The following is a 14,474-nucleotide window of genomic DNA, read 5'->3' on the forward strand; positions in this document are numbered from 1 at the left end:
GACTGTGTACATGTGGGCCAGATTAGCTTTCTTAGCTCTGCTTCATGCTTAATGTGTCACAACTGCAGCACCAAGTAAATAAAATGATACATAATTGGATTCAGGGTCTCTTTGCCTACATTATGTTGCTCTCAGATGAGGTAGCACAAACCTGCTGACAAATTCCCTCTATTCCCACTAGGAAATCCACCGATTGCTTATATAATACAAATGTTAAGGTGTTTCAGAGAAAAACATAGTTCAATAGCTATCGGGAACCAAGCTGCATGGGAAACTATTGGCCAGGTGAGACCTCTGAGGCTTCTTTCCACCTGTTGTCTTGGAGTAATAGGTCTCTCCCTATAGACGTTTTCAGGGAGAGATCTGTCAGTCACTGGCAGCAACTGAGGAGAAGCCACCAGGGACCGAGCCACTGGGAAGACTAGTCTGACAGGTGGGTTTCCGGTCTGACTAGTCTTCCTAGCGGTTCTTTCCCTGACGGCTATTAGACTATGTTTTCTTCTGAAACACTGCAGTGCGTCAGAATTAAACATACTGTATACAGCTGAAATCATACAATCAGTGCCTGATACATGTCTGTAGCTCGGGCAGAATGTATCAGCTGTCAGGTTCCTTTTAAGTGGTTCACACATCTACGTTGGGTATTGCTTATAACACTGAATACAATATTTTTCTCAGTGTATTCTTCTGTTAAAGTATTTTTCATTTTGATGGTATGGTTTAAACAACTAGAAGAAATTGAATCAGGAGCGATTTAAGAGTTTTCACAACTTCACCGATAATAACTTTCTGTATATCTGTAGTAAATTAGTGGTAAATTGTTTGACATCATCTAAAAAAGAAACATAACTTAATTAGAAAGAAATTGTATGATGTAATCTTTCAGATAAAATTACAAAGCTGAATAGAACGGGTACTAACTGCGCTGATACATTCGTCCAAATGTAGTTTCATTGAAGTTGATGTTGGCAGGGAACGCTGCTGCTTGATCGTAAGATTTCCCGAGAGGAGTTCGCGTGGCGCTGGCATATATTGATTCTTTCTTCTCCAATAATTTTTGTTGGAACAGTGTTTTTAAGGGCACATTTATTAAGGAGCCAGCCTAAATGGTGCAAGAAATCGTAGAATAATCTTATCACAGAGTTATATAACCAACAAAGAAGGATAAAAACAAAATAAACAAAATGAAGAATGTAGGATTACAATTGAATATCAACACAATTAAATTATTGCATATAGAGAAACATTTAAAAAAATAGAAATGAATAGTTACAGAAGCTACTCACGCTCAGTGAAGGACGGGTGCTCACGCCATGAATGATATCATTTTCCTTCCTAGGGTCATTGGCTTTGCCATATAATACGGTTGGCACACCAGGATTGGGGCGTCTTGAGTTAAGAAACTTCAGTACAACAGGAGGAGTAGGAGGCTAAAAGCAAACAAATATTTAATAAAACAATACTAAAAATCCACAACAAAATTAACACTGAGATATTAATGCGCTTACCCGCTATGTTGACTTTTGCACAATCTTTTGTTATAAACCCCTTTTTTGTGTTTTAAATCTTCTAAGAAGATTTACACATCTCCATGGTAACAGATGACAAACAAATTGTTACCCTCCTGTTTCAGTTCTAGGCTATGTTTCCTCCTTCCCCGGCGGCCAGCTCCCCCTCTGCTGCAGAGCGCATGGGGTTTCCAAGTTAACCTGGCATGCAGCTCTCATGTCAAAAAGACCCTATAGTCCGGCCATGAATATTCAGGTAAGTGGGTTTCCTCACTGCTACATTATGCGAGGACTCACAAGACATATCCAGCACTGCTTAACTGGTGGGGTCTTCTGTATATCTCACAAAGTAAGTGTCCTGAAGTCATCTCTGATGTCCGCATAATCGGCTCTGTTGTTCTAAGATGCCCATTCTTCATACACAGCTCTGCCAATCCACCACCATGGTGCCATCCTACATGCCCAGTTCTGCTATTCCATGCCTAAAGTGCCATTCAGCTCTGCTGTTCTACATTCAAAGTGCCGTCTGCACATTCATATCTACTATTCCTTTTCGTAAGGTGCCGTCCAACCTGTTCCGGTTTGCTATTCCATGAAATTCAAGTGACTGTCCAACATATTCAGCCCAGCTTAAATCGCTTTTCACTGAGTCAGCGCTTCTGGTCTGTGCTGCTCCTCCAAACCCACAACATTGAGAATCCACCTCACCGGGTAAACCATAATGCCTATATAGTCTAGTGCTGCAGACATACTCTCTCCAATCTCTCCCTTACTGGTTGCTAACATATATCTGGTAGGAAGGCAAGATAGACACATTTGGAAGGGTGTACAACTTCAGAATTAGACTACATAAGGTTTGTTTTTAGTCTTGAATACTTAAAACACACAGGTCAGCATAGGGGCAAAGTTGCCGTTTTATTAGAAACACGGTACCACTACACGGTGTAATTATTATATGGGTACTACAGAATCTGATTGCATGGGACAATATGAGACTGAGACCAAAACTGATGTAAATAAGTATATTTCGCAAGAGTGAAAACTAAACAGAGTACTTCCTGCAATAGTAACAGATACACAGTACAATATGGAATGATGAAGGTAAAGCAAAACAGATAGAGTACTTTCTGCAATTGTAATGAAAACTCAGAACATTATGGAAATGATATAAGTAAAGCAAAACAGGCAGAGCACTTCCTACAATTGTAACAAAAACTCTGTACAATATGGAAATGTCCTAAGTGACTGAAGAGTGGGGTAAGACCGCTAATAATAACCAGTCCAACAGTAAAAATACTCAAGTGCACACAGAGCACAGAACGTAGGAGTCCAGCAGCAGATATGTAAGGAAGTACAACGTATTAATGAGGCAGTCCCATGATGTAGTAAATCAGCATGCACACAGCACTAGGGTGCAGAAGTCCAGCAAACATAAGGGTGAAATGCACATGGTACTCAAACGTAGAAGTCCAGCATGACACAGGAGAGGCAAAACGGGAGAAGATCGCTATATGTACCTATAGGGCTGAAAGTCCAGCAACGCAGCCCAAACAGACACAGACCCAAAGGAGATGGCAAAAGTCAGGATTCCTTACTGGCCACAGCAGCTCCAAGGGTGATCAGCTCTACAGTCCACACTGTAGAAGAGCACAGCAGGGCAGTAGGCAGCAGAATGTAGAGAGGAAGAGCACTGAGTAACGATCAGCAGCCGCAGCAGGGAGTCCACTAGCAGATGGGCAGGAGCTCAGGAGCAAGACAACAACAAAATACTCAGGCACAGGAGAACACATGACCCGGACTTAAATAATCAGGACAGACAGGAAGTTCCATGACAGGGCGAGATACAAGACTACATCTTAGATCAGGGTGAACAGGCACAAAGGAAAGTCAGGAATCCTTACACACGGGCAGCACCAATCTTGTAACAAATCTAGACATTACAGCAGCATTCTTATAAAGGTCTGCTGTATGTGGAAGTTCAATCATGAAGAGGTGCTTTTGTTGATTAATTTAACAATAAGGATTAGTTTGCGTTGTTATGAACAATTGTAGGCTGGAAGTCGAGGACACGGCCAGATGTGACCACTATGGCAAGTATATCAGTGACATTTTACAGTTGTCCAGTACAATACAAAAAAAGCCTGAGCAAGGGTAAAAAGAATAAAAAAAAAAATCTATATTCACCAGTCGATCCCCTCCATTCAGCTCTCAAGTCACCACTGGTCTCCGAGGCTTTTCTTCTGGCGTAGACAATATGTCAAGCCTTAAACCAATCAAAGCCTTGGCACTGATTAACACATCACATTTATGAATAAGCCAGATCACAAGAAAAAATGAATGGCACTCACCGGGTAAAATGTGCAAGGCTTTATTAGGAAATCTTCAATGGGAGAATGGGAGCTGGAGAACAGGAGTGACTACGATCGTTTTGTGAAAGGTGTGCTTCCACAGGTCACAGAAGGAGTTTGGAGGAGTTATCTGTGACTGTTGGTTGGGTTTGTAAGTATGAAAATATCCTTCCCTGCTCTTAGGCTATATGCGCACGTTTAGTATTTGCTTGCAGAAATTTCTGCAAGGTTTTTGCATCTCTTGACAGGAAAAGTGCTGCGGCAAAAATGTGCGTTTTTGCTATGTTTTTGCATGCATTTTTGCTGCATTTTGGTACAGCAATGAATGCTTTTCTGAGCTAAATAAAGATGTTTAAAAAAAAGTTTTGTGATGCAATTTATTGGTTCAACACCACATTTTTCATGCTGATACAGTGGAATCAGAATAATAGGATTAGGTCTTGGTGTCAGCAGCTGTCATTGACACCTTATTAATGAAAAGGTGTCAGCCTGACACCCTCATTACTAAGCCGATAAGTAAACACAAACATACAAATAACTGTCATGAGTTATTTACGATTCTGGACAGATGGTGCAGGGGTTAATAGGGAGAGCCTCTCTGACACCAGGGAGGGTTTTTATAGCCTCAGGTGAGCACCCCTCCCTGTCATTTATACTCCTAACTAGAGTGTGCCCGACCCTGCGTCGCTAGTGCCTCTCGCCTGTTCTCGTATGTTGTTTGGTGTATGATCTGTTCTGGACTTGGTTTATGTCTCTTGGTTTCTGATTTGGTACTGTACTGCTCGACCCGTGTATGACCCTCTGCTTCCCCTGACTGCTCTCTATCATCCTGATTCTGTACTGCGTTTCCCGACCCGTGTCTGACCCTCTGCTACACCTGACGATCCTCTGCCTTTCTGAGTCTGTACTGCGTTGCTAGATTTGTGCATGACTCCCTGCTTTATCTGACTATCACCGCTGCTCAGCCCCTGCATGACTTAGTCTCCTGCCTGTCACCTCTGCGTCCTGGGGGTAAGCCCCACCCCCTCCTCTGACAAGCGGTCACATGGTGAAAGGTCCTGCGGGTACTGAGTGCCTCTCCATCACTCCTCCCCTCCCGCAGGTCCTGTGACCGTTTTCCTGATCTCAGATACTGCGCCCCTGCCCGGCCACCAAGAGTTACCTTCCCCTGGAGTCTCAGCATCTTCAGGGCCCGCTGATGCTCGCCTGTCACGCCACTCCTGACAGCTACAACAGGTGAGCGTGACATTAACACAAACCTACACACATATTGTCACCAGCCTATGTAGGAGCATTAACAGAACGAACGTACATAGGCTGTAACCAGACGGTAACTGTTAATTTTAAAGAAAAAAAATGGCGTGGGCTCCCTCGTAATTTTAATAACCAACAGAGGGAAAGCCAACAGCTGGGGGAATATGTTTAAAGCCTGGAAAGGGGGTAATACTCATGGAGCTTCCCAGGCTATTAATATCAGCTCACAGCTGTATACTTAGCCTTTCCAGGCTATTAAAATGGGGGACCCCCCCAAAAAATGATGTGGGGTACCCATATAATTAATAACCAGCAAAGACTATGCAGACAGCTGCGGGCTGATATTAATAGCCTAGGAGGGGGCCATGGATATTGGCCCCTCCCTGACGAAAACATCAGCACTGTTGCGTGGGAAAGTTCTCACGCAGTGGTGCCGTAAGTGAGAGGAGCGGAGCTGATGAACTCCGGTGAACTCTTTCACGGCAGCGCATTGATACACTGTGGGAACGTCTACCTCCTGTTAGTGTATCGCCGGCATCTGGGTAGAGCAGTCACAACTCCCGATGTGACTGTTCTACACGTGAGATCGCCGTGGGACACTCGGATTACCTGGACTACGGTGGACAGGTGAGCATATGTTGTTTTATTATTTTACATTATTTCTAGGAGACGAGGGCATCGGGGATTGGGCGTTACGGTGAGTATAATGGGTTTTTATTTGAATAAGTATGTAATTTTTCTTTTTTTTTTAAATGTGAGCAAAGGCGCCGGAAGATGAGACTACGTCTCCCATCAGCGCCACCTGCTGTCACTGTTATCAGTGACAGCAGACATAGCCTGATGGGAGCAATAGTCTCATCGGCCCATGTCTGCAGGTCACAGTCACAGCTGCAGAGTCACGTTTACATCTAAGAGCATGATCCTGCAGCACTCTGACCGACAGTCTGCGGTAATGTTACCGCAGGTCACAGTCACAGCTGAGGGGTCTTGCTGACATCTTCCAGCATGACCCCCGCAGCACTCTGACCGACGGTCTGCAGTAACATTACCACGGGTGACAGTCACAGCTGCAGGGTGACGCATCAAAAATGCATCGTGTGCATATAGCCATACTTTGGTTTTTCCCCATCCTTCACTCCCCAATTCATTCTTCTGTTATAGGTTAAGTGAATATTTGCATGCCTGGTATTTTCAGTTAGCCTTGTTCGCCTTACCTTGTTTGTCGGGTTGGTGTACTGTGGTGCACGGCAACTCCCCTCTTCCTTGGGTGGGGGAAGGGAACAGACGGAGGGCTGATTCAGGAGATAAGGCAAGGGTGGAGGCCCCGTCATCTTCACCTTCAGAAGTATCGGGGGAATAGAGCGAGCTAGGGTGCCCCCTTGTGTTACGGACAGGGATGGTGCCCCTGGTTCTGGGTCACTCGACAGCGATATCGTGACAAATATGCTAGGAATGGGCACTTGAGGTTTGAATGGGGAGGGTTTCACCTCCTGAACCACCCCAATCAGTATAATGAATGGGGTCAAAGTAGTCTTGTAAGCACCATGTTTCCACCCATACAAGTGACTGTGCACCAAACTACAAATCGGCACTATTCAAGTAAATGGATCATGTTGCTTTATTAGAAGCCACAGTAATAGGTAGGCTGTTATGCCCATTTAACAATGAAGTGGCTACAGTGATTGCAGGTGAGATGGCGACCCTTTTTATGTGCTGATTTAGGGGGTTCACAAGGTCGACCCCCACTGATAAAAAACTGATTGTTTATACCATGTAGAAAATGATTATGATTACTGGTTATTTCTTACCCTATTGTTAACTTCAGCTAGACAGCTTGACGCTCTTTCTCCAGTAGGGAACAGTTTTCCAGCCTAAAAGATCAAGAATAAGACTGTAGGTATAAAAGGGTAAAATTTTTATAATCTCTCAATTATTATGCAATTTACAGAATATTGAAAGGGTTTTTCCTAAAATATTAATTTATCCCTTATCATTAGGACAGGGAATAGCCTGTTAATCCCGGGTACTCCTTGCGATCCTGAGATTAGGGTTAATGAACCCAGTAAATAGGCTTTGCAAATACCCATCTTGAATGGAGCACAGATGCGATTGCTCGGCCGCTGCAACCATTTATTGTCTGTGGGAGTGCTGTAAAGAGATGAGGGCTGTGGATAACTTACTATATTTTGAATAACCCTTTTGGTGTCACATACAGACTATTAAAATATAGACTATTAAAAAAATGTGGAAATGAGTGCTGAGAGCCGATATGGAGAACAGTATGCAGTGGACGAGTACTGGCGAGTAATTGGAGCCTTTTACCTGCTGTGGGGTTGTGATAACCATGATCACGGGGCGTAACATCGGCGGTCACAGGGGTCGCAGCTGCGATGGGGCCTGAAACGCTAAGGGGCCCGGGCCTCAGGGCTGCCATCAGGGCATTACTGCCCTGACTGGTGTATGTAGCCCAATGAGCAGAGGGGGCCCGCATCAGGCCCCAGTGCAGGCTAATGGCCACAATACAGTGACCTTTACCATTAGCGCACACAGAGGAGAGTGAACAACACTGCTCTGCTCCCCAACTCTGCACCACTGCAGCCCGACTCCACCCACACATGTGACTGCTCAGGTGGGCATGACGTCAGCGAAGGTCCTTTCTCCCACCAGTGACTGATGCTGCAGTGAGGTAGCATACGGCTCTGTGGCAGGGCTCAGTTTCTGTCGGACATGGCTGTGGTGTGGTGCAGTGTGACCTGCGCAGTACAAGGCACCACTTCCCAGGGAGATTCTCCACAGTGTATACACACACAGTAGTTGCATTATTAGCGCTTGAGGGCAGCAGAGCTGAGTTTTGTCACTGTGTGCAAGAGTTCATTACCCCACAGCAAACAGACAGGGGCAGATTGATGACACTGTCTTAAAGAAAAAAAAACTTTGTTGTCCATAGCAACCAATGAGACAGCAGCTTTCATCTTACTAGAGATGTTTAAAAAATGAAAACAGTGCTCTGATTGGTTACTGTGGGAGCACAGACATTTCATGACCCTGCCCCATAAGAGCTGTTCCATGCTCTGTGTGTTGTGCTTAGCTGTTGAGGCTTCTTGCTTCGGGAGGAAACCCGAGACAATATTGCACAGACACCCCAGACTGAAGAACCAGCCACACAGTACCGAGATGATGCTTTGGAAACATGGTACTCCTCTTCCCATTTTTGCACCATAAATGCCATCTTTTCACACCTACGTCAGACATATAGTCTTTTGTCAATTAGAATAGTACACTAAAACATTATTGGGGTCCTCCTCATGTTGTCACCAGCTACAGGATATCCATGGGATAGATGGTAACTTGAGTTATGACTGCTGGGGGTCTGCACTGATCAGCATTACTGCGGACTTGTAGCCCCTTTACAAGATGGCGTAGCAAGTCAGACACCTGCCCTCCGCTCCTTTCATTCTCTATGGGGGGTGGAGTTATGGGAGCGGTGGGGTTGTAGACAGTTCGAGGGATGGAGCCTGGGCGGAGTCTCAAGGGGGCCCAGAAAATGTTGCCAGTATGGGGCCTTGAAATTCCTAATAGCAGCCCGGGGTGGGGGGGCCCCATTTGAAAGTTCGCATCGGGGCCCATAACTTTGTAGTTACGCCACTGACCATGATCAAATAGTTCAGGAAATACCTCCATTACCAATTATTATGGTTCAACCTGAAGCGACACACTCAGTGTTCACCACTTGGAGGATCGGAGAGTCTGTGACCACCCCAGAGTACCAAGCAAAGGCTAAGGCCACTAGAGAAGGTATGCAGGCCGTAAGGCCTAAAGTCGCAACAGACCAGGCCTCAGCTCCAACCCATCTGGTCACGCTGGACACAGACCAACAACTATCTCATTGTGCCCAGTTATCAACCCAAAGAAGCTGTGGTGAATTTCTTAGAAGCATCGAGCAGTGTTATGCCGAGGGACGGTAAAGGATTTTGGGTATTGACTTCATTCTGGGAGCCTAATGCAGGTGTACAGGTAGCCAAAGTGATGACCTCATCTGGGAGTTGCTTGGTCCAGGCTGAAGGGATTCTGGAACAAGAGGGTGGAATTCCGAGGATACTTGAGAAATCTCAGTGAGCCGGAAGCTGGAGAAACTACAAAGTTGTGCTTGGTTTTACCACCAGTTGAAAAATGAGTAGTATGAAACTCCTTAAACAGTTACTGCCAGTGGACCTAAGGTCCAATAATCCAGGAATCTTTAAAAATAAATAAGGACTTTATAGTCTACAGCTGACCAAGCCTCTTGTTCAGGACTAGAAGGATAGCCTCTATTTATTACAGGCGCTAAAGTGGCTGAAGGGTCAAACACCCTCAACTATGGACTGAGCCATTTCCAGAACCAACACTGCACTTTATCGACTGTGCTTCTGTCCAATTAACTGTCATCAAGTTAAATGGCCATGGTTATTCTTGTACCGGACCAGACAAATCCAATGGATTGTTACCGGATTAAAGGACTTTGTTTGATCCGGTTCCTGGGTCCTTACCAAGAAGGACTGGGTCAACTCTACCTTACAGGAGAAGATTATCCATAACTGCTTAAGCTAAAAATGCATTATAAATTGTGTTGTGGTGTAGTTGCCTTTGTGTTTTGAAATCATAAAGGGACCTAACATGTTAAGATGAAAACTTTATTTAAATCACCTTAAAATACACAGACAACACACAACATGTAAGGTATAATACAGATATTGCAATAATACACGCCAATGGGATGTTGTGTATATGTACCTTGATAAACCCTATAGCGAATCTATGCTAAACCTCTGGCTATCGGTGGAGGTTGGCACCCTAGGGGGGAATGTTGTGGCACCCCCACTCCTCGGCAGCTATCCATATAAGGCCCTGATAAACCCTATTAAATAGTTTGTTACCACAGCAAAAACACATAGGGAAATACTAATGCTAGACAGAAATGAAAAGCTGGAAGGGTGATGAGGCGTCCATGCCAAAATTTATCTCATACATCATTAATAATTCTATTAACATCAGTTTTTCATTTTGCTTCCATCCTAAAGTCATATCCTTCTTAGACATTCTCCTGATAGGCGATACAGATGATGCAATTGTTCTCTGTGAACTTTTCAGAAAACCTGCAGCAGGTAACTCCAATTTGTTAGCCAACAGTTCACACCCGAGATATGTGTTAAACAGTTTAACAGTTGGTGAATATGTTAGAGCCAGGAGATGTTGCACAAAAAATGACAGCTATATTTCTGAATGCTGCAATATTAGCTCCAGGCTCCAAAGAAGAGGTTGCTCTTCAGTTGTCCTTATTAAAGCTAATTACAATCCTAAAAAGGTAAGTGCCTAGAGGCAGCTTCAATAGTCAAAAAACAGTCCTAATAACAAAGGAAGCTATGTGCCAAATAATAAAATTGCAATATTTTATTGAATACATGTAAAAGAATAACACTATAAAACATGTACAAAATAGGGACAACAATGTGCAAAAAATGCCACATCATTAAGGTAAGTAAAAAGCTATAAAAAAAATCCCATAACAGTATATGGAAAGTACTCTGGTCATTTCTGCCACATGGATTAACTTTTCTTTACCTGGAGTTGCATATTTTTACTTGGACACTTAGGCAATTATTTGAGCCTCTTTTATATACTAGGCCCCTTAGTACCATTTAGGACTTATACTGATTCTACTACACATGGGTGCTTTCTTCTATTGTCCTGAGATTTGATTGCTGCCAAATGTAATAAGATTTTTTTCACTCTTTTTCCATATACTGTTATGGGATTTTTTTTATAGCTTTTTACTTATCGTAATGATGTGGCTTTTTTTTTGCACATTGTTGTCCTTATTTTGTACATGTTTTATAGTGTTATTCTTTTATATACAATAAAATATTGTAATTTTATTATTTGGCACATAGCTTCCTTTGTTAATAGGATTGATATTTTAATTATAAAATTAGATTGGAATATCTTTTCCAAGAAAAAACTAACCAAAATTGTCAAAATAAAAATGTTTTTGATGACAACAAAGTAGCTTTTTCTACAGAATTTAGCAACAACTTCTATCAAGTTGCTAGTATTATTAAAAAATATTTACCTATTCTTTATACTGATAATTCTTTACAAAACACACTGAAGGGAGGATGTAAATTTGTATTCCGCCGTGGAGCTACTATTGGCAATCTGGCTGCCCCTAGCGATCACACGAATAAAAATATAAATAAATAGGTAGCAAAACCCAATAATTGGTTCTCTACCAGCGGTTCTTATAAATGTGGAGAGACAATGTGGTCTCTGCAAGCGCATGTCTAATAATAAAACCTGTATTTCTTCATCAGATAAAAAAGTTTATCCTATATATGACTTTTTAAATTGCAGCAGCACTTATGTTATATATGTCATCAAATATACTGATTGTGATATACAATGTGACGGGTGCACAACGAGGACTTTGCGTAAACGTATATCTGAGCATCTTTATGGTGCTCAAAATCCCACAACTCGCAGTCTCAGGGGCATCACAACATTTTTTTAATTGCCACAGGGGTGATGTTAGTTCATGTAAAATCCATGCACTTGAAAAAATACCACAATTGAAACGTGGTGGGGACAAATCCAGGACCCTTCACATGAAAGAAGCTCAATGGATACAAAAGCTAGATACTAGAGTTCCTATGAGCATGAATAATAGGACAGACTTGCAATACATTTACTGACTTATTCTATAGGATATTGAGCATTCTTATGTGGGAGTGTCTGGGGTGGAGGTAGAGGGGGTGGGTAAAAGAGGTTAGTTGCGCTCTTCATTTCCTTCCACTCCCTTATTTATTTTAGGGCTACTTTGAGAATGGGAACACTCTGAACTATGCTTATGAAAAAAGTCGGTTTGAGTCCGTTAAGGCTATGAGTTTCCCGGGTTACTTGCCTTTTTCCTAAAATAATGGTTTTATACCATAATTTTAATCATGTTATACATTAAAGATTTTTGTTTATAAATAATTATTCACCGATGGATCTGTTGCTGGTTACCTTTCCATCTTTGATAATGCTAGACAGAGTTGTTCCTATAGCACTAAAGGGAGGAAGAATATTGCAACAACATCCAAAGCTTAAGATTAATCCAAATATAAATATTTCATTACCAATATTGATGACGAGATACCTCTAAGATTACTAAAACCCAGATAGTTTAGAGCCACTTGTCAACAGAGGTTGATGACCCCGTGATCAAACTTTGCTACTCCGTTTCTTGGCAAATAATCCTCAAAGTCTCTATAAATTACAATGCTGAATACGTTCAGGGATATATCAGGCAGCAGCCCTATATGGGCTTAATACGTAGACTACATATGAAAATACATCCATGTTGCCTACTGCAGGTGTAACCAGCTTGTCTCAATCTCCCCTTGTCAATAGTAGATTCTTTTCAAAACCAAGTAGGTACATCCAATACAGCAAACAAATACATCAAATGCATCAGACTTAGGGCTCATCCATTAAAGTCTGCCCCTAAACAGTTAAGGAACATTGGATGTCCCTAATTGGCTTTGAAAAGAATCTAAAATTGACAAGTGGTGATTGGGACAAGCTGGCTACAGCTGCCGCAGGCAACATGGTTGTATGTTCATGCCCACTACTTTTTCACGGTGCATAAACTGACCTGTGCAGCGTGTTTCAAATCCACAACTTGTCAGTTTCTTTAGTGGGTATGCTCAGTTTAATGCCCAGAATTTCTTAATTGAATTGCATTAGATGCAGAAAATCCACAGGTAAAAATGCATGTAATACAGACATCACTGTATCAATAAAGTTTTATCAAAGCAAAACATCAAGAAGTATAAAAAAAAGCAGTTTTATTTAAAATATTAGAAACCAAAAAGAGTAAAAAACCACAGCACCAAAAACAAGATAAAAACTCATGTAAAAAACGCAAGTAACCTAAGGCCACGTGCACACCTTAAGTGTTTGGTTTGGTATTTGAGTTTTTTTTACATCAGTTTGTGTAAGCCAAAACCAGGAGTGAAACAATCAGAGGACAAGTAAAATAGAAACACGTCACCACTTCTGTATTTTTTACCTACTCTTGGTTTTGGCTTACAAATATTCTCAGCATTTATGGGGGTCTTATCCCCTAAAATTAATATCAAGTGAATTCTTGAACACGACTGAGAATGTCATAAGAATGAAATAAATCGGCACAAGATATGAAGTTGGTTTTTATAAAAGGACTACTGTATGTTGCGCATAAGGTAAATTTGGATAAGGCTTCCCCTTTAAAAGTCAGTACAAAATTGCAAGAGTAAGTGTCAGAAAATCACAGATTTGATGTTTCAGAGCAAATAGATATGACACAAATATCATAAAAAGCAAAGAATCTCCATTTTTCTTTGTCTCTTTTTCTGCTGGTATAGATACTGTAGTTTACAATGAGTAGGTAAAAAAGGTTTTTCAGTCTGCACAGCAGTGTAAGCCCCAGGCGCATACAACTCAAAATAGTAACACTCTATAAATGATTCATCAATTAAATGTAACAGAGAAAGTGACCGCTGATGGGTGACATTTATCAACCTTATCTCCCTTGCTTTGTCTGCAGCAGGGACTGAATTTCCAGAGTCATTTGCTCCTTTTGTGACTTTTGCTTTGTTCTGGCGTTGAAGGCAATGTCTTGTTGCTTCAGTTTCATAAAACAAAACTATTGTCACGCTCGCGCCCTGGCTGAATGGCGCGAGCCGGGGGTTTGTGGCCCCACTGTGCCACAAACCAGACTACCGTGGAAGGGGCGTGACGATGACAGCTACCTCGGTCTTCACTGTAGCCTCTGATGGTGAGGTCAGGCTTGTGCGGCAGGTAGCTGTCGGGTGCCACTCCAGGGTGGTGTCTGGCTGTGGCTGCTGATCCCACTCGGGGACAAGTCACTTGGACAGGTGCTATAGACTGGCAGGCAGGTAGACACGACAGACACGGCTGAGACACTGGGCAAACAGGCGTGGCTTGGAGACACTGGGCAAGCGGGCGTGGCTTGGAGACACTGGGCAAGTGGGCGTGGCTTGGAGACACTGGGCAAGCGGGTACGGCTTGGAGACACTGGGCAAGCGGGCACGGCTTGGAGACACTGGGCAAGCGGGCGTGGAATATGAGAGACAGGTTTGGACCTGTTCACACAGGAGGTGCAGGTATGGATATAGGCAGGAAGGAGTGGAATATGAAGGAACAGGTTTGGACCTGTTCACACAGGAGGTGTAGGCAGGAGGGAGTGGTGTATGCTGGAACAGGATTTGGACCTGTTCACACAGGAGGTGCAGGTATGGATATAGGCAGGAGTGTGGAGTAGGTTGAGCCGCAGGAGTGCGGCGTA

At 42.9% G+C, this 14,474-nt stretch overlaps 1 protein-coding gene across 2 annotated transcripts in view; it reads right to left on the bottom strand.

The window, feature by feature from the left end:
• The window catches only part of EFHB (EF-hand domain family member B), a 117,273-nt gene that overhangs the window by 64,885 nt on the left and 37,914 nt on the right, over positions 1-14,474 (bottom strand). For both annotated transcript variants that reach the window (XM_073568127.1, XM_073568119.1), the window contains exons 2-4: positions 6,919-6,981; positions 1,287-1,430; positions 922-1,102 (exon numbers count right to left, since the gene is read on the bottom strand). In XM_073568127.1, coding sequence (XP_073424228.1) covers positions 922-1,102; positions 1,287-1,430; positions 6,919-6,981 — 388 coding nt within the window. The remainder of the gene's footprint in view (positions 1-921; positions 1,103-1,286; positions 1,431-6,918; positions 6,982-14,474) is intronic.

This window comes from Dendrobates tinctorius, unplaced genomic scaffold (assembly GCF_039654945.1).
Source record: "Dendrobates tinctorius isolate UK_male_01 unplaced genomic scaffold, ASM3965494v1 ptg000005l, whole genome shotgun sequence".
Taxonomy (NCBI): domain Eukaryota; kingdom Metazoa; phylum Chordata; class Amphibia; order Anura; family Dendrobatidae; genus Dendrobates; species Dendrobates tinctorius.